The sequence below is a fragment of the Parasteatoda tepidariorum genome, chromosome 3 (genome assembly GCF_043381705.1).
Source record: "Parasteatoda tepidariorum isolate YZ-2023 chromosome 3, CAS_Ptep_4.0, whole genome shotgun sequence".
NCBI classification, from domain to species: Eukaryota; Metazoa; Arthropoda; class Arachnida; order Araneae; family Theridiidae; genus Parasteatoda; species Parasteatoda tepidariorum.
Window position 1 is genome coordinate 476,908 of NC_092206.1, and position 26,786 is coordinate 503,693.

At 28.4% G+C, this 26,786-nt stretch overlaps 1 protein-coding gene across 2 annotated transcripts in view; it reads left to right on the forward strand.

The window, feature by feature from the left end:
- Window positions 1-647: 647 nt before the first annotated feature.
- The window catches only part of LOC107454022 (tubulin delta chain), a 29,317-nt gene continuing 3,178 nt past the window's right edge, over window positions 648-26,786 (forward strand). The window contains exons 1-6 of one of the 2 annotated variants that reach the window (XM_071178162.1): window positions 883-1,020; window positions 1,962-2,212; window positions 3,677-3,740; window positions 6,384-6,680; window positions 10,712-10,958; window positions 16,076-16,240. In XM_071178162.1, coding sequence (XP_071034263.1) covers window positions 2,145-2,212; window positions 3,677-3,740; window positions 6,384-6,680; window positions 10,712-10,958; window positions 16,076-16,240 — 841 coding nt within the window. In that variant the 5' untranslated portion in view covers window positions 883-1,020; window positions 1,962-2,144. Of the gene's footprint in view, window positions 1,021-1,961; window positions 2,213-3,676; window positions 3,741-6,383; window positions 6,681-10,711; window positions 10,959-16,075; window positions 16,241-26,786 lie in introns of both variants that reach the window. The other variant, XM_016071065.3, reaches the window with a different exon arrangement.

A 26,786-nucleotide genomic window follows, 5' to 3' on the forward strand; every position in this document is an offset into this window, starting at 1 on the left:
ACCGAAGCGGGGGTGCCATCCCCTCCGCAGAGGATCAAAATTGTGATGGCATGTCTTCGGATCATCCTCCGGGATGTTTCCCAGACCGTCGCCAATAGCCCATTGTGCAGCTCTAGTGCGAAGTAAATCAACAACAACAACAACAACAACCCACCCCAGGTTCCGTATTTATTCCGCCAGGACGAGTCCATCTGCCGTTCAAGGGGTGTCCGGTCATTAATGGCTAGATAGTGTATATTGTTAAAAAAGGTGACATGGTTGCTAGATTTTAAATAACTCGCTTTCTTGGCAGTCTTGATATGGCGTCTTTCCATAAGTTTATTCCTGTTTGTTCTTGTTGCAAGCTGTGTACCATCTTGCGTTAGTGTTAACACTTTTAGCATTGTAAACACAAGTAATAAGTAATAAAATACATTGTTTGCAAGAATCTCAAAACACAATGATGCCAAATGGCTTTAAAATACAACGGAAACAGTAACCCGGAAATTTAGGCGGTACCGAGCTTGCAGCGTTACCTAGTGTAGAAAACACCATCCATTAGTGAGAAAGATCGTCCCTTTTTTTATTTTGGATAGCATTGTATGCTTGCAAAATCTTCCGAATTCATTTGCTGAAAGTTAGATTAAAAAACACGTTATAATCTAACCACTATAAGTATAATAGTATTGGATGGCACTGTTTTTAAGCTTATAAGCATAAAAATCAATCGAATCTAGTGACCCGACTACGAATTTTAACTCTTAGCGCCATCTGTGTATAGCTTTACACGATCAACCAATTATTGGATCATTTGTGAAAAGCAGTGCTCTTTCTTTGATTGCATATTTTGCTAATGTTTTGTAGTTTAGCTTAATTAAATTTAAATTATGAAAATTGATAAAAAAGAACTATGTCATACGTTGTTACACAAACCGGACAGTGTGGGAATCAACTCGGGCAATGTTTTTTTGATCTATTATCAGATGTTGTTAAAAACCAATCTTCCGCAAATTCTTCTTTTAGTGACGAAACTTTTAATAGGTAGTAGTACGTTTGGAAATTTAAGTTAATTGCCGAAATCAAGTTATGGCACATTTTTTTTTAACAAAAAAGTTTTCATTTTCAAATTACGAAAGAAAATTTTTACTATTCCTTTTCTTTTACTATTTCTTATTGAAAGAAATTCGAATATAATCTAACTTTACCTCTTCATGAACCTTATTTTCGCCCATTCTTTGAAAAATTTTATTATAAATACAGGGTATCCGATCACCTGGAAAGTCATGAATTTAGGGTTGCCGAAAAATCTAATTTTTAAAGTGGATTTCAATTTCATGGTGTTCAGAATATCTGAATTTGTAACTAAATCCCCACTCACAGATTTGATTAAAATATAAAATGTTTTTATCGTGTTCTTTCAAAAAATGAAAGAAAAAACATCATTTCTAGAGCGAATTATCTTTTAAACTTCTATGATTTCAGAATTTTTTTTATTTATTTATTTTATCAATTTCAAATTCTAGCTGAAGCAGAAGCAAGTCAGTCATTGGCTAATATTTTTATTCCGAAATGAGAGCAGAAAAATCAGGAGTATTTCTTTCCTTTCCGATGAACAAGAAAAGTATCTTTAGAATGTTGTTTTGCAGAAAAAAAGAGAAAAAAAATTATTTGCTTTTGTATTTTTTTCAGCTATTTTATTGCTTCAACTCTTTCTTTACTCTGTTTTTAAATTTAAAATCTATAAATATGAAGATGCAGGGTATAACAGTTTTGGTTATATCTATCATTTCAATGAATTGTATTATAGTGCTTTTTTAAATTTATTGACGGAGAAATTAGTAACTTCGTTAAGTCATGAAAAATTCTTGGCATGAGTCATAAAAAGACATGGATTTGAAAATCTAAAATGTAGCAGATACCCTGTAAATAGTAAGTAATGTGTATTCATTTGTTCAGCATCTATTATTTTATTTTATTATCAGTGTTGAACAGCCGACCCAATTCTGAGTCTACCAATGTTCCTTGCAATTTTGAACAAAATTCAGAAAACAAGAGAAATTGTGGATCAAGCATTGGGAGAACTTTTTAAGGGAACTAAATTGCATTTTCGTCACATGAAGAGGAAAACCTCCCACGGTTAGTCTGACTACATGGCACTTTAACCCATGATCTGTCTACCACTGAGGACATTTAACATCAGCACTGTGGTCGGTGTGAGCCGTTTGCAGAATTCGTAAGCCATTACTAAGATTCAAACCTAAGTCTCCTCGTTGGAAGGCAAGCCCTCTAACATTTTATAATCTAAATAAAAATTATGCAGTGTTTAAGTGTTGGAGATCCTGTTTGTGCCAACTACCAACTTATCAAAAATTCTTACTTGCCATGACTAGGTTGTTATCATCGATTCAGCAACTTCAAATTCATGTCCTGTAATAAACTTAATATCAATTTGGGATACAGCAAACATTCGGTCCTTTTGCTATATGTTCGGTTGGCCAAATATTCGTCTAAGAATTATTTTTTGACAAAATTATTTTGAGGTATAGTTTAATTGATATTATAAATAATCTGAAATCGTATTTTGTGTTATAAAGCTGTTTATTGCTATAAAGCAAGATTAAAAGAACTTACATATTTTTATTAATATTTAAGACCACGTCAACACATTTCAGGGGAAATTGTTATACTACTCTGATATAGAGCGGACAGTGGGTGCTAGAATTTAAATTTCTGAAAATTTCAAAAATAAATTATTTTCTGGCATAAAATATTTAAAAAGCATGTGTTGAGCGCCAAATATGTGTAGGATTTTAAAATAATAATATTTTAGCCGTAAAAATAATTTAAATATCATTTTTTAATTTTATTTAATTGTGCATACTGATACATTGTATGTACATACTGATTTGTTTTCAAATTAATATTTAATGTAGCTTTAATTTTATGAATACTGATTTTAAAAAAATTGAACAGTATCTTTATATATCAGGAGCGTCAGTTGATTGCCAGCATTCCATGTAGGCAATCACAATGCATGCCCTCTCTTCTTTTCATTTGTATAGGAATGTACTACGATTTCATTACGTATTTAATTGTTAAAAATATTTTTTTTTAAATTTCCGCAATGATTTCTTTAAGATCTATGTTCAATGTAGTTTTTAATTCCATGTAGTTTCCTAACTTAAAAGAGATTTATCTATATGAAAATCAAGAGAGAAACTAACATACTACCTCCTTCTACGACTCTCCACACGCTGATGGCGAAAGCATGAAGTGTTGCCTTTGGTAGAAAGTTCTGCTCTACGCCACCCATAGCTTGTTTTGATCATCAATATTGTGTGGGTACTACGCAATTACGTAACTAGTATTAAATAAAACTAGTATTATGTAAAGAATGTTGGCTTGCTGTTATAAATGATCTGTTTCATATTTTAAGGAATGCTTGTTTTTAGGTGAAATAATTATAAATTTACTCAAGGAATATAATGGAATGTCAGAGCTTCATGTATTGTGGAAAATGTATGTTGTAAAGTTTTTTTTCCCCCTCACAATGAGTGTATACAAGAAAACATGCATTAATTTTAATTTCAAAGAAGGCTCGTTGACTCCATATTTTATTTAGATCTATATTTTAAGCTTTAGACTGAAAATGAAAATTAGGTTATTTCCTTTGTTAAATTATTATTTTTTTTTTCAGGTTCTTTATTGATGCTGAGGATAAAATCTTTGCCCGATCAGTTTTGTTTGACACAGAGCCCAAGGTAATATCAGCGATTTTCTGATTTGAATTATTTAATTTTAGTTGGCTATTTATTTATTTTACTCGGTTCATGTTTTTATTTTGTCCAAAGCAATTTGTAAAAATGTGATGCAGTCAAATTTTGTATCACAAACTTGAAGGAAAACATTATAAAAATTTCATGATATCATGAAATGAAATCATCTAATGAAAACTCAGATTATCAAAAAAATTATTTTTTTATTTTAATCAAAATAATAACTATACTAGAATTTTAAAAGATGTGTGGCAGGTATTAGTTATTTTTCAATTTATATTTTAGTAAATTTCTCCTGTTTTGTCTTCAGATTTATCTCTATATGCTTCTTTTAAAATATCTGATCTTTCCCAAACAGAATATTCTGAAATATTGTCATACCTGTCGAGTCTCTTGTTTTTTAATGAAGACTCCTGTATTTTATGACTATCTCCAGTTTATCCATATATTCTCAAATTTCTCCTTATTTGTTAAAAAAAACATTTCTTTGGTGATAAAATATCTGCTGATGGCAAAAATACCTCTCTTCTACCTCAGCAGATTGTGTTATTGTCTGTACTGCAATATGTTGATTGCTTGGCATACTGTCACAAGAGGTAGAAAAGAGAATATTGCAACTAGAGCCGTGATGGCTCAGGGCATAGAGCGTTCCCCTACCAATGAGGTGAACTAGGTTCGAATCCCAGCTATGTCAGATCGATACAAATTTCTCATCCGGCTTGCATCAAGCGCAGTCCTAATGTGAAATATCCTCAGTTGTTGACGGATCACGGGTTAGAGTCCTCTTGCTGTCAGGCTAACCGTGTTAGGTTTTCCTCTTCATGTAACGCTAAAACGGGTTAGTTCCATCAGAAAGGTCCTACATGAAGGCAAATTTATTCCAATACTTGATTCAGGAGTTCCCTTGTCTTCTGGATTAGGTTCAAAATGACAAGGATATGGAGTTGATTATTAGTAGATGTAAACCTAAAAAATTGGGTCGGCTGCTCGTTTGTAAAATAAAATAGTTTTATTGTAGATAATGGTTTTAAAACAATTTCCTTCGATTAGGATTTATATACATATCTTCCCTAAATGTAAGTGCTTATATTATCCCCAATTTTTACTTACATGATTGCGCATGATGCATCAAAACTTAACTCGTATAGTAAAATCTCCGTCATTTTATGTCTCCAATGTCTAAATTAACTATGTAATTCCTCATGAGAGTATTCATCATAGATCAAGTCAAAGCATAGAAAGTTTTATTTCATTAAAAAGATTAAAGGAACTGATACATTTTAATCTGTGCAAAAATTTAAAAATTAGTCTTAAAATGTTAAATAGTTTTAATACATATAATGAAGGCATGATAAGTTGCTTAAAACAAACTTCTGTCGCATCTTTCTTTTCAACTGGATAAATACAAAACAAAAGTACGTTCATATATTGAATTTCTTCATCTATTTTTTTCCTTTAAATTTGAAAAAAATAGCAATGTAAATAATTATTGTGGATCATTTCATTTAAATATTTCTATATAATTTCAATTATTTTAAACGCAGTTTATGGCCAATTATTTTATACACATAAAACGTACTGTTCTTGTAAATGGAAAATTTTTTTGGTCCTAAGAATGTCTGCTTAGCCGAGGTTTCGATGTATATATTATTAGCTTTTACACTTTGGGTTAATACCTAACCCATACAAGGTTCGGTCGTAGGGTGTTATTATGGTTTTGTGAAATTAAATATAAAATTAAGTCCTTAATTGGAGTTCAGGAAAATGCTATTAGTTATTCTACAGAAAATAAAATTAATAAACAAAGTTGTAGCTATTTTTGTTCAAGCTCAACATTCTAATGAATTTTAAAGGTAGGGAAGCAATTTGTCAATTGCAAAGTAAATTAGTTTAGATAAAAACAATTATTTTAAGTTACTCTAGATAGAAGTTACTTACTAGTTACTCTAGATTCTTTTTTCATTGTTGATATGCTCTAGGTTTTAAAAGTGCTTGTATTTAAAGAAACATACATTTAAATGGGTATCATTGATTATGTTAGTACTAGTAAATACTAACATACAGAAAATTAGGAATTTCATTCATACAGAAAATTAGGACTTAAAAATTTCAGGTCACTTTTTGTCTCTTATTATTATTTAGCCTAGTTTGAAATGCCTTAATTTACATCCTTTCACTATTCTTTTGTATAAAATCTTCATTATCAAGAGAATCATAATAACCATATCCTGAAAAATATATTTATTGAAGAATATATAAAAATATTTTAGTTATAATAAATTAATGATTTCTTTAAAAAGTTACAATCACTTTAAATGGATGATTTTATCATGATTTAAATCTGTGCATTTTTTAAATTTATGTAAAGTAAATGAAAATTTGAAGGAAGTATATAAACTTCATGTGTTTTAAGAATGTCATTTAAAGTTTACTATGCTCGCATTCCATTTATTTGCAAGTCATTGCAAAATGTACTGTATCTTTGTATATGAAACTTATTTCTGCGCGTTCTATCTCCTACTTTTTTGAAAACGATATATGTGTTAGAAATTTCTCGGTATTTTCATCTTTCAGTATTTAGATAACTATTATTCTTCAACATTTTAAACTGAATGGTCATGTTTTTAGGTAATTGAAGAAATTTCCAAACCTTTTAAAGGGAGATCTTGGTTTTACCGTGATGATGGTGCTGTCCGTGTTCATGACTTGGGCTCGGGTAATAATTGGGCCATGGGATATCACTGCTACGGACCAACTGCACAGGATGCTGCTTTGAATGCTGTACGCAAAGAGATGGAACGCTGCGATCATTTAATTAGTTTACTCCAACTCTCATCAGTGGCTGGTGGTACAGGAAGTGGTTTTGGCTCTTATCTCTCTCAGCTGTTTCGAGATGAATTTTCAACAAAATCCTCAACCAATATAGTAAACAAGTATACTTTATTATAATGATTACACTAATCTTTTATAAATTATTTAACATTCATTAAATACAGTAGTTTTGAGAGGTACCTATTTTGTGACAATTTAGACATCATTTGTGAAAATAAAAAATCATATTAAAAAATCAACGCAAAAATATGATAAAGTAAGAAAATATTTTCAAATATTGTCATAAAAATCATTTATGACAGGTAAATTTCTGTATATTTTTCCCCATATAAAAAAGATAATTTTACTATTGTAAAATTGTGACTTAAAATTGCATTCAAATTTAAAATTCCATAAAAATCATAGTGCATAGTTAAATTTCAACTTGAGTTTAATAAAAACGTGCATTTAACAGTTCTAACACTAAAAGTTATTTTCATTACCTGATCACGTTTCATTTGACTAGGTCATACAGGAAAAAGTTTTGTTAAAAGAAGACAAAAAGTTTTTCCTAAGAAATAAAGGCCTGTTAGAATAAATTTACAATAGTGTTTAAGATAATGTTCGAATGTTTAGAATAACATTCGAATTTTGACTTCCTGCAAAGTTTACAGAAGGGAGCCCTAGTTGTTTAATTTTAAAATGTTCGGCTAAAAAAAACTCACTTTGATATGGTGTCGCAAATATTGTGTCGCGTGCTATTTAGGGCATGCGACACAATATTTTGAGCACGCCGCCCATCGCAAAGTCTCACTATGAAGCATATTAACAATTAAATTAAAATTCACAATAAACAAACGAAAAAATAAACAATTTTTAACCAAATAACTATCAATTAATGCCAAAAAACAATTAATAAGCATAAAAAACAAGCTAACAGTAAATAACTAGCAAAAAATTAACAGTAATCTTTGAACTAACATATTACAACCTAATATTAAGACTCCTATACTATCAGAGCTGACCTATCAAGCAATATTGGAGCAAACAAGTTCGCAAGTTAACTTTATGTTAGTATTATTTGTGTTATGTGCTTACGTTAGCTCTTTGCTTCAAAAATAAATGATAAGTCGGCCTGTCTAATTCAGGGGCTCTACCTAATACAAGTTATTTGTCTTCTAATCTGCAACAACAGAAGTCACAATAATGTTACTTTAAGTTGAACTGAGACATTGCGAAATGTATTATTTTTCATAGTAAATAAAGAGTTTTGAGTTGATAGTATTTAGTATTATTATTTTCCCAATAATCACGAAGTCAAAATTATTTGACGGCACGTCTATGGCCTCATTAAGCAATTTTTTTTAGAAAAAATGGCACACTGGTGCATAAAGTTTCGCCACCCCTGCCCTAGACAGACCCCTGCTTATATATATCAGGGGTCTGTCCAGGCCAAATTTACTACCGATTAGCAGTATCTTCGCAAACTCTACTCTAGGAAAAACGGTAGTTTCACAAAATGCTTTTTCTTAAAATTTTATTTTTGTATCTCATAAGAAACGATAAATCTATATTTTTTTAGTCGATTTTTTACTATAATTTTTAATTTTCGCAAATTATGTCTATATTTTCGCAAAATAGGTACCTCTCAGAAAAACCTAGACTGACCCCTGTATATACACATTTTTACTATTAATTGTAATAATTTATGACTTTTTATTAATTGTTTATGATTAATATATTCCATTTTTAGTCAGATCTCTAGTGAATGAGGATTAATTTATGTTTCTCACTTTCTTAAAATAATTCATTCAAAAGATTGCTTATGTATAGAAATTTTTACTACAGTACGGAACCCGTTACCCGAAAATCAGAAAACCAAACAACCGGAACGAAATTCAATAAATTTTCCCGCCATTTTTTTTTAAAAAAATGTTTTTTTCCTCATAAGATTTTAGGATTTTTCTTTCTTTTTTGAAAGATGTTTACTTTACCACCATTTTGGAAATTATCATTAGTGTATTACTTCAGCGTTTTTTCTTCTTTTTAAGATTATTTCCAACTATTTTTGTTTGTTTTAGTTGGATTTAACAATAAAAAAACGGTTTTGTATCGATTCAGAAAACCGGAAAAATCAGTTATCCGGAATAGCGATGGTCCCGATCGTTATGGATAATTGGTTCCCTACTGTACTAATATACTAATTTTCTATTAATTGTTTAACATTTATTAGAGTAGTTTCTTATAAATGTTACTCTATTTTTAAAGTGATTTTTGATGAATGAGGTTAACCGTACATTTTTAAATTGTTATTAATGTTTAAATCAATGTTTAATATGCTACTTTCTTCCCCTTAATTTATACCCTATTAAGGAGACTGTCCCCATACCATGAATATTTGATGTCATATTGATAGGACACTGAATTTCTATCAAAAGGCATTTGGAAAATTATTATTTTTATTTTATTTATATTTTTTTTTCATCATCATAAACAACATCAATATATTTTAATCATAACATTTTGATTATTGTTGGGAAAAAAATACATTTGGAAATCCTTTCATCTGTTTCACGATTTCGACCTGTTTTGAAATTCGTATTTTAAATAAGAATTTATCATTTTACTTAGTTTGGAATTTGTTTGAAAAAAATTTAATTTTTTTCTGATAAATCACTTATTATTATTAAATAGCATTCACGAACATTATTCTACTATTACTTTAGGCTATCTGCATTAAATACAAGAAGGAAGGATAATATTATTTTTGTTATTTTAGCTATGAAAATTTGACAAATACAGTCGGGCTTATATTTAACGAACTTCCATTTTACAAATTTCTCTATTATGCGAATTTTTTGGAGGAACCAAGAACATTTTGGAAATTTCTTCGTAAAATAATTTCCAAATAGCAAAGTGAATTTTCTATTTAACAAACTTTTCCTTGAGATCCACTTTCCCTATTTCCCAAAATATTTTAGAACATTTCAAACTTGCTAACGCATTTTATGGTGGAAATGACCTTAAATTGATTTTCAAGGCTACTTTTAGAGAGAACGGTGAAATCCCTTTCCCTTTTGTATTCATTTCAAACGAAAAACTCAGACAAAATGAACGGATTTTATCGGTAGCAATTAAACTTAAAACCGCAGGTGGTAATGTACGTCTAACATTACTTTGCAGTTATCATTTTATACAGCAAATAAATGCAGCTATAATTTTATACGTAAATTTGGCATCTTTTAGTTGAAAAAGTAAGTAGCATGGTAGTGTAACACTGGGTAATGTTTTGCTCCATTCATATACAGATTTCTTTTATGGCTGAGATTTATAAAACAAATAGTAGATACTATCTTACAAGATAAAGGTGTATCCATTGCTATTTTAATTATGACTAGCTTTTATGAATTTAACACAATCGCTGGCACTGGCATGTCAGAGCGGCACCTCCTAGTATGCCGACGACGTGCTAGCGCGTTGATCGACTATGATAAATTATATGCTCTGTGTTTAGTGTGGCTTTTGGAGTTGAACGGAGAGGTTGTTTCGGCACGTTAGTGAAGCATTATTTTTTTATTTTTTGTGGTTGGTTTTCAAAACTTTTGTTCGAATTTTTTTATGTCGCGACTGCCAATATCTGTATATTGTGCTTATTATTTGTAAATATTTTCAATATTGTTTCTGAGAATGCTGATCAGACGCACTGGAGCGTCAGTGGTACTCACGAAGACACGTTAAGTCTGTGTGCCACTGACGCTCCAGAGCTTCGGGGGGAAAAAACGCTCTCTAAACAGGAAAATAATATGTTTCTTCGTTTTTTCGGTTTTCCTAGTAAAATATAAGGAACATTTAAACCATTAAAACCCTGTTTTGTAATCCGGCTTCTCAGGATAGAAGTATCATTTTTAGTGGCAGTGAATGTGTTAAAAACCTGTTTTGTGTTGTTTAAATATTTCAAAAGGTGATTTTCTATTTAACAAATTTTCCATATAATGAACTTATTATCGGGATTTAGCAACTTCGTTAAATAGAGATCCGACTGTATATATTTTTTCAATAAATTATCAAATATTCTCTAATTCCCTAACAGATTGATTGACTAGTTTTCAGCTTTTTTATTTTACTGAAGTGTTTTTAATTTTTAGATAATGTGGCCTTTCCATAAATGTGATGTCACAATTCAGGCCTATAACTCCATCTTATCTCTCTCTTCATTTCAAGAGTCTTCGGATGCTATATTTCTCTTTGAGAATGATTGGTTGATGAAACTTTGTCGTCAAAAATTGAGAATCAAATCTTCCTCTCTCCAAGATTTAAATAAAGTGGCTTCTCTGCAACTAGCTCATGTTTTACTTCCTATTGGGAATAATCTCAATTTCAGTTTCACATTCAGTAAGTAAAATTTGATCTGAAATAATTTAATTATTGAAAGTGTGTGTAAACATTCAAGATTCAATGATAAATAGTTCTGTGGGGGGGGGAATTAAAGAAGGCTGAATACTTACAGGGTATCTGCACACCTCGAAAGTCGTGAATTTCGGTATTTGTCATGATTTGAACTATTTTTTAAAAACAAAAGTCATGGATTTAGGTCCCCAAAAAATGGAATTTACTTCCCCCCCCCCCAATTTTATGATGTCCCGAACATCTGAATTTGTAACAAAATCCCCACTCACAGTCCTATTTTATTAAAATATAAAATGCTTTTATCATGTTCTTTAAAAATGATGGTGTTCTTTCAAAAAATGAAGGAAAAAACATCATTTCGAGGGTGAATTATCTTTTAATCTTTTGTGATTTCAGAATTTTTAATATTTTTATTTTTTTTTATTTTATCAATTTAAAATTCCAGCTGAAGCAAGTCAGTCTTTTTTTTTAAATTAAGAAATGAGAACAGAAAAATCAGGAGTAGGAGAGAGGGGGGCACATGTGAACAAATTTTTTTATTTTTTCATTTTTCGAAAATTATCATCAATTTCTAACCGTAAAGAAGTCCATGTGTTTAAATAGTCTTTTCTTTGTCTTATGGAATTTTTTGAGATTTTTCAGTGAAATATTTCTTTACTTTATGATATTTTAGAAAAATGTCTTCAATTGTTCACATGTGCCCCCCATAGGGGCACATGTGAACATGCCTGGGGAACATATAAACAAGATTAAAAACACAAAGTAGTCATCATATTTAAAAGAAAAAAATCTTTAATATAATAGATATAGATGCGAATTATACTGTAGGGGTTGTAGCTTACTATGGGAATTTAAATTGTACAATAGTACTGTCAATAAGAAAATAATTTTTCCGCTGTTGGGTTTTTCGTAATTTCATGTTCCTCAGGAGTTATAATGGGCCTTTTTCTTTCCTCTCTGATACTTTTTCATGCTTTTTTTTTTTTTCATTTTTTCTATCTTTTCATTTGTAGCATTAGCAATTCTATCTTTTTCAGGTGTATCAGTTAATATGCGTGATCAAATATTTAATAAAAAGAAATTCTTAAAGAAAAAATTAACGATTAATAAATTAATTATGGAAAATTAAATAATAATAATAATTTTAAATGCATACATATTTTTTAAACTTATAATATCATGAGGATAATAATCTTAATACTATGTAGGGGCATATGTGAACTGTTCACATCTGCCCCAGATGATTTGTTCACAAGTGCCCCATCATCCTTCTTAAACCTTACTTGAAAAATAAAGAACTTTTAATTGAGTAAAAAAAAAAATTAATTGTCATAAACTTACCTGAATGTTCATATAATGGTCTGCAATAGTTAATTTCAGTTTATTAGTTGATTTATACTATGCTTTCACTTGAAGAAGCTAGTGATTATAATATATACAACACCAACTGATACAAAGAAATTGTCAGAATAGAACAACAAAATGTCTCATTGTACTGAAAGTTTCGCAGAGAGGTAGGACTAGTACTGCCATCAATTGAAAATTTTTCAAGATTTTTTATTTCAAATCATATTTTTAAAACATACCATGTTCACATGTGCCCCCCTCTCCCCTATTTCTTTCCTCGCCGATGAATAAGAAAAGTATCTTTAGAATATAATTCTGCAGAGAAAAAGAAGAAAAAATTATTTGCTTTTGTGATTTTTTTCAGCTCTTTTATTGCTTCAATTCTTTCTTTACTCCATTTTTTTTTAAATTTGAAATCTATAAATATGAAGATGCAGAATATAACTGTTATGCCTATCATTTCGATGAATGTTATTATAATGCTTTTTTAAATTTATTGTTGTGTTTTTGTTGGAGGAAATAGTCATGAAAAATTTTTGGAATGAAACATGAATTTGAAAATCTAAAATGTAGCCTGGTCTTACCATAGAACACAAACAATGTTGAGAGAGTGAAATGCACTTGCTGCCATAACTTTGAACGTAGAAACGTAATTTTTTTTTGCGGCAAGTCCTCCATGAACTGTTGCTTAAAGTAAGTCGGCTGGAGTGCAACAAGGTGTGTGTTTTATGCATGATAGTGCCACTACACATTATGTGCTCAAGAAGTGTAATCATCTTGAAGTAGTTTGTACATTTATTCTATGGGGTCACCTTAAATCACTCAATGTTATACAACATCTGTGGGGACACCATAATATCTCTTAAAGCAAGTCATCATTTTGGTAGGCATCAAAAGCCCGCCTGACAAACACACCCAGGTATTCTGCAATGATGTCAACTTCTTGAAACAATTTTTTGTAACACTCAAATCTCTTTTATAACTGTTAATCTTTGTTGTTGTATTCCAGCTTGCAATTAAAAACTGTGACTTTTACCTTGACACTGTTTTTATCCTCTAGATGCTTATCATCCCTCTTTTCTGAGAGAAAAGAAAAAAATTTAGTCAATTATTTTTATCTTTAATTAGTTTTTTTTTTTAATTGTAAGCTTTATCTTTGTTCTAATATTCATTTTATATAAATTTATGACAGTGCCTTTATTTATATTACTTAAATAGATTTTTAATATTTATTTCAAATTTAATTTTAAATCATGCATTTTGAATTTAAGTTAAATTAAACTCAGTCGAGCAACAACGTATAAAGAACCAAGGCCTACACTGCCCATCTCAGTTTTCTTGACTGTGGGGTGCAGGAGCAGATGTTCCGGTTGGGTGCTCAACCGAACACAGAACCCCCAGTGTTTAGTCTGCAATCGTGCTTGGTACTCATTTTATCGACCCACCGAAGGGGTGAAAGGTTGAGTTGACCTCACCCCGTCCATGGATCGAATCCAGGACCCGTGGCATGAGAACAATTACCACTCAGCCACCGGGCTCTGAGCTGAACATATATACATCCAAAAAATATGTTTCTGTGAATAAAAAACGCATGGATGTAGCAATAAAAGCGCTTTACATAAAGAGAAAAAAATAACAAATTAAACTGTTCTTTGTTTTATCTAAATATTTTCTGTATGTGTATATATCTCTTAATATCCTAAGATAGAAATATATAATTCATTAACTATTTAACCAACTGATCGGTATTTGTTTGTGGCATCTGACGATATACTTCCACCTGTTTTTTTCCCCCTCCCTCTAACAAACAACCATTTTCCCCATTCTAATGAAGGAGAAAGTTATTGATGTTTAGTTTCTATGTAAACTTGACCAAAATCAGAACACTTGGTTGGTTAATATAAATAACAATATTTATAATTGAAACCATATTTTATTTTAGTTATTTGTCTATTTTTTTATCAAAAAATATTTTGCACTTAACATCTTATATCATATTATTATAGTGTCTCTCCTGTTAAGTTCTAATTATTAAGCTAATACTAAGTTCCCCGGTGGCAGAATTTTTTCGAGCTGTCTGCAACAAAACTCTCTAGCACTAATGTCTTCCTGCAAGATACTTTCAGTAATAACGAACATATATCTTACTAATTTATATTTTGTTGTGGGGGGGGGGGAAACACACAAATTATTTTCTTCTTCGCATTTTGTAAATAATTGTTACAATTAAGAAAAGTAATTATAATCGTGAAATCCATTGTAGTAATCGTCGAAAAAAGATCGACTGCAAAATCATGTGAATCAAACTCCTCAAATGTGTGTTTCGTTTCGAGATTAGGTTGTTGTCACAAGTAATATCGGATTTAAAAACAGTGGAGAAATCAATAGCAATAACTGCTGAAAATTCGATAGAATTATTGCTTTAAAATGTAAATACTCAAATGCCCGATTCGAATTTTCCATATTGTTTGAAATGTATAGGGATATTTAAAAACCGTGTGAAAATCAATATCACTAAATGCCGAAAATACAGTAAGACCTCGATTATCCGAGCTAATTGGGACCGCTAGTACCTCGGATATCGGAAATCTCGGTTAATAGGAACCATGTATAAAAACCTTCCGTGCTTGAGAATTTAACTACTTTTAAAGTAAAAAACAATAGAACGTTTTTTAAATGATAAAAATAAACATAAATGAACTTATGTTTCACAGCTAAAAAGACTTAAAAATGAAATCAACTCTAGTAGTAAATTTTAAAAAGTAAAATGGAATTTTTTTTAACTATACTTAGTTAAATATCGAAAGACGCATTTTCAAGAAAATATTGTATTTTTAAAATTTACATGATTAAACTTACAAGTCACATGACCACTGTTAACAAAGCATTCATGGATGCTGTCTTCTCAGGGTGTAATAATTCATGTAAGTTGAGTGCTTTTGTGGGGAATAAGTGCCTGTAACACAGACAACGAACTAATATGTGTATAATTTCTTCCAAGCTCATTTTGGAGAGGAGAAGAAAAAAAATTTAGACTTCGTTATTGCCTTGGTTAACAGAAACCTCGGTTAATCGAAGCTCGGTTAATCGAGGTTCTACTGTACAATCAAAACATTACATCGGTTTGCGATACTATCTGCGTAAATTGAGCGCGTCAAAAATGTTCAAATGAAATGTTTTACTTTGAATGAAATGTTTTTACTTTTCAAAAGAAATATCTTTCTGTAAGAACTGTTCTGTGACAATGTCACTGAGATTATGGCACTTAGCTAATAAACTTAGAATTAAATATGTTGGATATAGATAGCAGCACCTCTTTAAAATTTTTACTCTTTGAATGTTTTTCTGTTTTATTTTTTCAGAAAAAGGGAGTCATTTATTTCTAAAGTTTTCTTTATGATTTGGCAATTTATTTTGATGTGACTATTCTAACTGTTAACTTTATCTTTATTTTTCTTATTTGTGAGTGTTTCTTTATTATCTCTTATTTTGTGTACTTTTAAATCATTATTAAGACTTACTTTGTGATTGTTTGTCATTTGTTTATTTTTGCTTTTCAATAAGATAAGATTTCAATCAAATAAGAATTGCTTTTCCATTACGGGGCACTGTCAGTTTTTGGTTTCACCACTGACAGCAGAAAGGCTCCCGTGTGTTGTCCCCCTATGAAGTGCTGTCATATCTTAATATATTTTATAGTTTTCTGACTTTATAAGTATTTTAGACTCATTAAGTAATCATTATTTCTTTCATAGATGACACCTTAGCTCATCTCGTTCCACATCCGCAATTTAAATTAGTGGGTTTTCGCTCTGTGCCTCAAGAACCTTCTGCTTCTCTTCCCTTCAGTGCTCATACTTGGCCTGGATTATTGCAAAGTCTGAAAAGAATGATTCTTTATAATACTGCCATTGATGAAGGTAAACTTGTTTTTTTTCCAAGGGGCCATTCAAATATTACAAAAACATATTCTTCCCTCCTCAAAAATAAGCATTGTCCACATTTTGCATAATCTAATTTTATGATTAAATTAAAAGTATATGTAATTTTGTTTAAAACAAAATTTGCATCATTAAAGCAATTCATTTCATAAAATTTTGAAATTCCTTTAAAAAAATTCAGCTTTTAGTCCAAATTAGAATATTTTTCTAATGTAATTTTTTTCCAAATTTTCCTTGCATTTATTTTGCATTTAAAAAAAATTGATGCTATTGGGACAAAGTATGCATTGCTTATATCACACCTACCCCCTACTCAGCCATAATAATTCCTCACCCTTTAATGCTTATGTCATATTTGAATATCCCCTGACGATCTAGTAACTGTACTTAAAATATTTATCCCATTTACCTCAATAAAGTCTAAGCAAAATCTTTACAAATATAAAACTTAAAATTAAAATAAATTTTGAATTGAAAATCTTGTACAAACAAGCATTTAAATGGTGCCTTTGAAATATTAATAGATCTTAAATAAAATACATATATTAGGAGTGCATAGCTTTTTTGGGCATTTGCAAAAAAATGAACTCTCCGGGGCCACAATGAATCCATTTTTTATATCAATCAATAATAACTTAATTATTTAGAGTTATAATAAGAACACTAAAAAATGTTCTTCAAAATTAAAAGCCAGATTATGTACATATATTTCAAAATTAAAAAACAATTGAAGTTTTGTACAGTGTTAAAGAAAAAAAGATATCACCCTGAATAACTTTTGTTCTAATGATGAGATTTTCTCTTACAAAGTGTCAATCTTAAGGGTTCCTGAGAATGACCTCAAATAAACTAATTATTTAGTTCTAACTATTAAGTTACAAAATTGGACACAAAAACATACTTTCTTTGAATAAACATATATATATTTTTACATATTTGGGTTCTTCAAAATATCCGCTATCTGGGAAATATAGTATTTAAAAGAAATATGCAGCAAGAAGGTTGTATGTGAATACCAATTTTTTCTACATTTTGTCATAAGAGGATAAGAATGATATTGCTCGAAGGAACCTACTCAATAATTTTTTTATTTTCAGAATTGGAATCGGTTCGCTAAAAGTTTAACTATTATTATTTATCTAAACTTATTTTATTAATTTAATGATATCAATGTTAATAATTTATTTTAAGCAAATTGTTTAATAATTTTAAGCAAAATAAGTATACCATATAAAATATATTTGGAATGAAACTTGGAAATACATTTTCAAACAACTTCAACTAGGATTGAAGCGTTAACTTGTTTTAAAAAGCTGTCCTTGTAACTATTTCATTTTTATTCCTGGTGGACATTCCTTTCTCACATTCGACTTTTGAAACTTCAATTGTAGACAGAATTTTTTTAAGTCCTTAAAAAATGTTATTAAGGGTAGCAGTAAAAAAAAAGTGTACTGTATTCATATTTTAAGAAAGTAGTGACTAATTATTATTTTTTCAATCTAAACACCTATGCCTTTATCCTACGTAAAACTTATTTTAATATTGCTCAAAGTAATTTATTAATATATTGTCTTACTAAATGATATATCCTAAGAAACTGAATCAAAAAGATAAAAACTTTATTGATTTAAAAAATAAGAGATGATAATAAAAGTAAACATGTTTTGAATGTCTAATAATTAAAGTAACAAGTCATTCACACCTGGCGAATCTTGAGAATGGGCGTGCATTTTTGAATGCTCGAAACATGTCGGCTATTATTTCCCTTTTCATATTTTCAAAAGATAATAAAGTTTTTATCATCAATTGAACTGTTTTACATTTGGGTCTTCATCATTATTTTGATAAAGATTTTATGCTCATAAAAGTAAGCATACACATTTCAATATTTAGTTAATAATTTTAATATTATGTAAGATTAGGTATTCCTCTGTTGAATTAGTTTATAGGTTATCTTAAAATATTCATTTGTGAGGACGACTTTGTTTGGCTCTATTTTTGGACTATCACCAAATATATATAGCTTATTTGCCCTCCAATTTATGATCCAATCTGTGTCTACCCTCTTATTTTGAAGATCGGAAATCCAAATATGTAAACGAAAATCTGTGTTTATTCAAAGAAAGTGCGTTTTTGTGTCTGACTTGTAATTTAATTAATAGTTAGCATATTTGAAGCCACCCCCTAAAACCATTAAGATTCACACTTAGTATGTGAAAATCCAATCATTAGAACAAGAGTTATTCAGGGTGATAATTTTTTCTCTTTTTTTTGTGCACTGTACATAGTGATGCAACGGATCTTAATTTGGCCGGATACCGGATATCCGGCCAATCTTTGAGCCGGATGCCGGTTATCCGGCCAATCTTTGAGCCGGATATCCGGTATCTGGTCGCAGTACTTTTTTTAAAATAGGTATTTATATTTAATTGGACTAGACAAAACTGTTATTTTTCTTTTGCTTATATGATTATATATTTCTTTTAAATAAACTTTCAATTATAAGTACTTAACTTTAAATTTCTGACTATCAATAAATAACTATTATGTAAATAACACTTAGTTGAAGAATGTTATCTGCACTGAGTATTGTGCTTAGCTTAAATAAAACCACTGATAGAATATTTATTATAAGTAGGTGGCAGAAACAAACATCTGTTAAAGATTCAAACTTATTTATATTAAAAATCAAATTGAAATAATGAATAAATTAATAATTTTAAAAATATTTCTTTTGTTCTTAATATTGAAGTATATATATAATTTTAATCATCTTTTTCTGAAATAATGTTCTTCTTCTGAAATAATGTTCTGAATAATGTCATTTGCAAAAGCAGGTTTTACTTCTATAGTTCTTACCACCCACTTTGTAAGACCAGGTCCCTAAGATAAGATATATTGTGTAATGGTCAATGGTGTTTTCCCCTTTGTTAACTATAACCGAATCTGTATACTTACCTCAGTTGTGCTTTGATAGTTATAGGCTGCAGTTATATTTTACTTTATTTTTATAATTGTGAGAATAAATTTGTCATAAACTGTTGAAAGGCAATTATAATCATGAGTTTTAAAAGCAAAAGTGCTGTATGGAATTATTTCAAGTATGAGGAAGATGCAATTAAAGTGAAATGCAATCTTTGTTGCTGCTTTATCTCAAGAGGTAGAACAGGCAAAAAAGCATCAACTTCTCCACTATTAAATCATCTAAGGAGAAAACATTTAGCAGAATTATTGTTGCAATGAAAAAGGTCAGGATTTAGGTTTTGAATCCACTGATGATACTGTAAATGCAGATGATCCCAGTACAAGTTCTAAAAAAAGAAGATTGTAGCAACCAACTTTAGAAGCAGTTCTGGAAAAGAAAAAAATCTGGGATATAAACAATCCAAAAGCTGTAGAATTACATTATGCTATTGGCCAAATGATAGCAGTAGATAATCAGCCATACTTATTTGTGGAAGATGAAGATTTTTGAAATCTCATGGCAAAAGCATAACCAGAGTATAAAGTTCCATCAAGGGAATATTTCAAACAAGTAATTATACCAAAAATGCATTCAAAATGTAAAGAAGAAATTGAGTCATTGCTTTCTTCAGCTACATATATATCTTTAACTACTGATATATGGTCTAATTCAGTAACTAAAGACAGTTTTATTAGCTTTACTGCTCACTGGATAGATAATGATTTTAATTACAAACATTTTGTATTAAACTCAAGACGCTTTCCCGGAAGTCATACTGGAGAAAATGTAGGCAAGATGTTAAGCAGCTTGAGCGAGGAATGGAATGTGACAAGTAAAATATATCTTGTCGTTCGTGATGGTGGTTCAAATATTGTAAAAGCCGTAAATGATCTCAATTTCGAAAGTGAATCTTGTTTTTTACATAATTTGCATTTAATTGTAAGTGATGCATTAAAAGGATATCATTGCTCTAGGAAGAAGAATTGTTGGCCATTTCAACCATTCTTCTTTAACTTGTTCAAAATTTAAAGAAATACAAGCAAAACAGTTACATATACAATACAAAAAATTAGTGCAGGATGTTTCAACAAGATGGAACAGTACATTTTACATGTTAAACCGCTTACAAGAATTACAAAATGCTATATCCATCTAAGCAAATGGAAACAATGAAATTCAGAACTTTTCATCATATCAGTGGACTTTAATTGAAAATTGTATAAAATTGCTTCAACCATTTGAAGAAATAACTAAGCAGATAAGTAGTTCAAAATCATTAATTTCTGAACTTATTCCTATGGTTGTAACTTTACAACTATATTTGTTAAAATTTGTTGAAGTTTCTGGAATTGGAACAATGAAAGAAGCGTTAAAAAAATATATACATAAACGTTTTTCGACAAAAAAGTTGAACAAACATTATTTACTGGCAACGATTTTGGACCCACGATATAAAACACTGTTTTTTGATAAAGATCAAAGTTATGATGAAGTTGTGAAATCTTTATTACTTTCGTTAATGAAGGAAAAATTATCTGAAATTTTTAAATCGTCAGAAAATGCGAACAGTAGTAAGTCAATCACAAAATATTCTCACAAGTGAACTGAAGGTGAGGAATGTGTATCTATTTCTGTTTGGGATGTTTTCTCAGAAATAACTAACAACAGTAATATAAATAATAAAATTACTGATACTGACAAAAATGAGTTAACTTCAGTGCAGGAGTTGAATAAATATATTTCATTACCAGTTATTGAAAGAATCACCACTCAACTGGTGGGAAAAAAATCAAAATAATTTTCCCTTATTATCAAAATTAGTCTATAAATATCTATCTCCTCCTGCAAGCAGTGTTTATAGTGAGAGGCTGTTCTCTAAAGCAAGCATCATTTATGAGCAAAGAAGAAGCAGAATTTTGCCAAAAAGTGCTGAACAATTGCTTTTTTTGCATCACAATTTATCGATTTTGAAAAATGATAAATTGGCTTAAAAAACATTTTTTATTCACTTTTTTATTTCAAATCAATGTATATATTGTCATCACAGTATTAACCGTATTAATTAATGAGTACAATCATAATTACGTGGATTAATATTATTATTTTAATGCTAGACCAATATAAATTAATTTTATAAAGCAGTTGCATGCAATGTTTGTATTAATAAAAATGTAAAAAATAATTATAAATGGAATAAATAATATCACATATGATCTCATATTTTGTTGGTATTTATAAAACAATTCCTCAGATCAATTATTACTTTATTCTAATATTTGTCTTTAATATAACTGCCAACCATTCTGATCTTTTCTCAATTTTTTAAATCAAGTGAAACTGGAAAAAAAAATTTAATGAAATTAGTTATTTATTAGTTAATATTTATATGTTTTTATTTGATAAGATTGCCAATTTCATTTTATTTTAAAAATCAAAGAGGTTGGCTATTATATAATTATACTATAATAAATATGTATATCCGTATAGTAAATATATTCTGTTGTAATTGTATACCATATTTTTATATACTACATACTATGTTATATTACATAACTTTCAAAATACTAACATACTTTAAGAATATTTATATCAATGGTTAGTATAACATAGCTGTTGTAGGCGTGACCAAGATAAAAACTAAAACCTAATACNCATTATTTTTCTTTGTTTTTATTGTGCTATATTTTTATATATATATATATATATATATTTCATTTTTACCTTACTCATTTCATTTTTACCTTTACTCAATATTTTATTTCGAGCCAAATGTTACTGCCGGATACTCATAATATCCGGCCTACTAGCCGGATTGGCCAGAAAGATACTGCCTGCCGGATATCCGTTGCATCTCTAACTGTACACCTTGCTTTCTTTTATAAAATTACATTTTAGCAAATTTTCAACTTTTTCATTCAAATCATTTTCATTACTGGTTGTTTACTCCTAACATACACTAAAACCAATGTTGTGTGGAATGCTTTGAAGCAATTTTAATAAATTGTTTTCAGAATCAATTAAAGGTTTTGGTTAAAGAGTATAGCCATTATCTCTGAAATATGATGCCCTTTTATGAGTTTAAGTTTTATACTTATCATTTAGAAGAATTAAGTTATATGATTGCCATGAAACAAAAACTGAGTCTTAATTTGAACGCATATATCATCTGTTTAAGATTTTTTTCATGCACTTGGAGGAACAATTTACTGAGAGATTAATGACTTTGAAATTCATAACATTAACTAACTATTGTTCATTAAATAATTGTAAAAAAGACAATTTTGTGCACTTTAGTCTAATTTTAAAGTTTAATCTCTTTCTTTAAAAAAAATATATTCTGCTAACATCATATTTAAAAATGTAACGCTTGAATTTTTAAAAATATTGTTAATTACTTTTTTTAAAAACTAAATTTGTGCATTTAATTTTTAAAAAAAGTAAAGGACTACTTTGGTGCAAGTTTGATATATAATATATTCTTAACTCCATATATGTATTTTTTAAAAAAAAAAATGCTTTCACAAACCTTTTATCTAATTAACAATTTCATGTAGATTTCAATTATGTGACAAATGTCATCAATAATATTTTTTCTTTTTTGTAAATATAATTGTTTGGTGAAAAAATGGAAGGTAATGATTCTGTTTTAATGGAAGGTAATGATGTATCTATTTTTCTGTATAGTCTAAAAAGCTATTTCAATTTTAAATCATTTAATAGTTACGAATGTATTTATAATATTTTTTAAAACTAGCAATAATAATAGAGGAAAAAGGTCAAATGCCAAAAATAAAATTAAATATAACTTAAAAGATTTTAGAATGAATGCATCAATAGATATGATTAACCTAATTCAATTAAATATAGGAAAACTAAGATTTAGGGATTCAACTAAATTTCCAAACAAACTTCTTTTTTTTTAAAATTAGACAAAATAAAACTCAATTCAAAACAGGATATTTCAAACTTACTTGAAAACCTTGCGAAACAATGGTATAAAAATAATTATAAGTGCAAGGAATTACCTATAGCAGATTATTTAGTTTTAGATTTTACAAATAAAATTTCTAATGAACTAGATTTAAATATTATTCTTAAAAAAAATGGAAAAATTTTTGCCTATTCAGCTTAATTGCAAATTCACTTATAGGTACACAAAAATATTTTATATATATATANAACTCTCTCTCTCTCTTTATATATATATATATAGCACAATAAAGACAAAAAGGATAAATAGAAAAGAGAGAAAAAAGGAAGAAAAATAATAAGTTTCATTTACTCGCAGTAGCAGTAACGCAATATAGAACTCATAAAATAAGTTTAAAATATAGGGTAAACATGAAAAATAATATAATAAAAATTAATGAAAAAAGAAGAAATATTATTAAAATGAAATATTTGTAAAAAAATTTTTTTGCTTAAAAAATAATAAATAAAAAGGTGGGAAACAAAATAATGAAGAGATATAAACCCATCATCAGCTCACATATTCACAAAAAGGAGTACTTACTAATATTGTATTAATATAGCCAAAGCAAAATATATCAATACAATACCGTGAAGACCCAAAAAAAATTGAAACAAAAATATCACATATTAAATAAAAAATGTACAAATTAAAACATATGCAAAAAATAGAAATAAAATGTAAGAAAAATGCAGAATAAAATATAAAATGTAATCTATAGAGTGAATTTAGATGAGCTTAAAACGTTCCAGAGTCCTTCAAGAATGATTTAAAATATGAAAATCGAGGTTTGAAGCGGAAATAGAGGAATATTTAATGGTGCGTACTTACTGCAGTACTGAAGCTAGTCTGATTTGTTAGTTACCTTGGATTGACCCAAAAATGGATGTTCACAAGATAATAATATTATACTGGACAATTTAAAGTTTATAATTAATAAGGTTGATATTAAATTATACAATTTTAATGATTTTGAAAAATTAACATTTATTTTAAATAAAAAAAAAAAGCATGATTTGCCCAGTTTGCAAAGACTTTTAGTCACGGAATTGCCCGAATCGGATTTGCGCTTGGTAAAAATATAAATGTAGTTAACAAAGAAATTTTTAGTAAATTTATTAATAATAATAGCGATACAATTAACTCAATGATTTTATATAGAAATTAATTAAATGAGTTGGGTATCCATTGTTTTTTATCAAATTTTGAAAGAGTTTATTTAGTTTTTGGATAAATAAACACTCATACATATTCTTTTAATTCTATTCATTTGATTAAAAATGGTATTTAAATAAATGTTTTTCGAAGTATAAGAATTCTAAGTAATTAGTTTATTTAAATTGAAATCATTTTTTTTTTTTTAATCCTATAAGACTAAGTCAACATTGCAGGTATTTTATTCTTTTTTCATACCTAAATACAACACATTATAATCTATAATCTTTGTTATGATGCAATATTAATTCCCCTGGTTAAATATTATTCAACAAAATTGTATTATCTTGGAAATTAAAGATAATTAGATCACAATAAATGTAAAAAAAAATTATATTAAAAGTTAAATTTTTTTCATAATAGTGTAGAAATAAGTTAGCTAAAAGAGATGAAAAATTAGATCCTTGTTTTATTCCATCTATATGAAAAAAATTATGTTTTTTATTGTAAAGGTAATTATTAAAAAGACAAATATTAATTATAATTTCCCAATATCCATAATCAAAATCGCAACTAAGGATATTTTTAAAATGATAGTAATAACTCGAGATCTTTCATCTCCTTGTATTGATATATTTTGCTTTGACTTTATTAATACAATATTGGAAAGCACTCCTTTTTGCTGTAATAATTGTCTGAACTGAAGAAGAGAAATATCACATTATTTTGTTTTCTGACTTTTTCATTTTTTTTAAAAAATATTTTATTATATTTATTTTTCTTTCATTAATCTTTATTACTTTATTTTCCATATTTTCTCTATATTTTTAACTTTTATATATATATATATATATATATACTCAGTAAAACTTTAAGGAAATAAGCTCTATGTATTCTGTTCTTCTATTTATGACCACTTTTAGAAGGCACAGAATTTTTTCCTTAGACTTTTTATTGAAGAAAATCTTTAGAGGATACCATTAAAACCTCTCCCAGTGACCAGAGAAACATCTTCACCAAATGGGGTCAAATAAAGTATCAATTTCGATAACAATTTTAATGTAGCTAAGAACCTCCTTCATCAGCTGACCATTTTACTGGGGACAGAGAGTGGTCGCGTTTAGAGAGGTTGCACTCTGTGTATATATATATTATATGTTCACTTCTTCATTTAACAATAATAAATTCTTTCTGGAAAACAAAGTATTTATTGATAATACAAGTCTACTCTTAACTTATTACATTAGTGTACATTTTTCATTGACATTCTACAAATTTTTATATTGATGTCACCATCGCTGTTGTCATTCTTAATTTACAATGTATATGCACTTCTATGTATATGCGCTTATATATATATATATAATATTTATATGTATTATTTTTATTATCATTATTTTTAATAGTCAGATTCTTCTACATTCTTTACTGCACCAAATATTTTTCTTAGTATTTTATCATTAAAAAATTAGTATATTGTTTTTTTTTTTTTTGTTTCTTCAGTTTTTTTCTTAGTTTAGCATTCACTGCATACAGAATTGTATATTTTACTAGAATTTTGTTTTTGTTCTAAAGTTTTTTTTTATTTATAATGATTTCTTAATACAGAATAACATTTGTTTGCAATATTTAATCTATTGCTAATTGCAGTTTTAATATCGTAACAATGAATTTTTTTGAAAATGTAGATATTTGAACTCATCAACCTTTTTAAAATTTTACACTCTTTTCACTAATGGATGTCAGTTTTCCGTTTCTTTGTATGTCACTACCGAAGCTGTAAACTGTTAAACAAGTATTTCTGACATGTTGTGCAGTAAAATCCAAATGGGCCACTTTTCTTTTTTTTTATGCTTAATTTTCATTGTAAATTTTAATTTATAAGTGTTTTTTAAATTGCAATAATTTGATATGGTAAAGTGGGATGATCCACAAATTGTTTACAAAAGTTATTGAAATATCTTATCTGTTTGTTTCAGAACTTTTACGATTCTTGAATAATATTATACAGAAACTGACACATAAATTTTCCTGTAATCTATTTTTTTAGGGGTAAATTGGGACTCATATTTATTATTTTTAGCAGATGAAAGCTTTTGTTTTGTTAGGAAATTTTAAATTCATTCTCTTGTACAATTTATTAAAAATAGTTTTAATCCAATTGACAATTAATTTTTAAAAATGTTCATCTGAAGGGTCGTTTGCAAATAAGCTATATTAAAAAATTTTTACTTGTGTTCAAAATTAGTGAAATACTTCAATAAAAATATGAGGTTTAAAAAAAATATTATAATATATAACAATTTTTAACTATATTAAATCTTATGGTTGGTTTATAGTAAAATAAAGATACTATTTGAAAGTTCAATAACTATTAATGTTAACAACAGAACAGTCATAAATGTGAAAAAATACTTAAGGAAAATTACTTGATT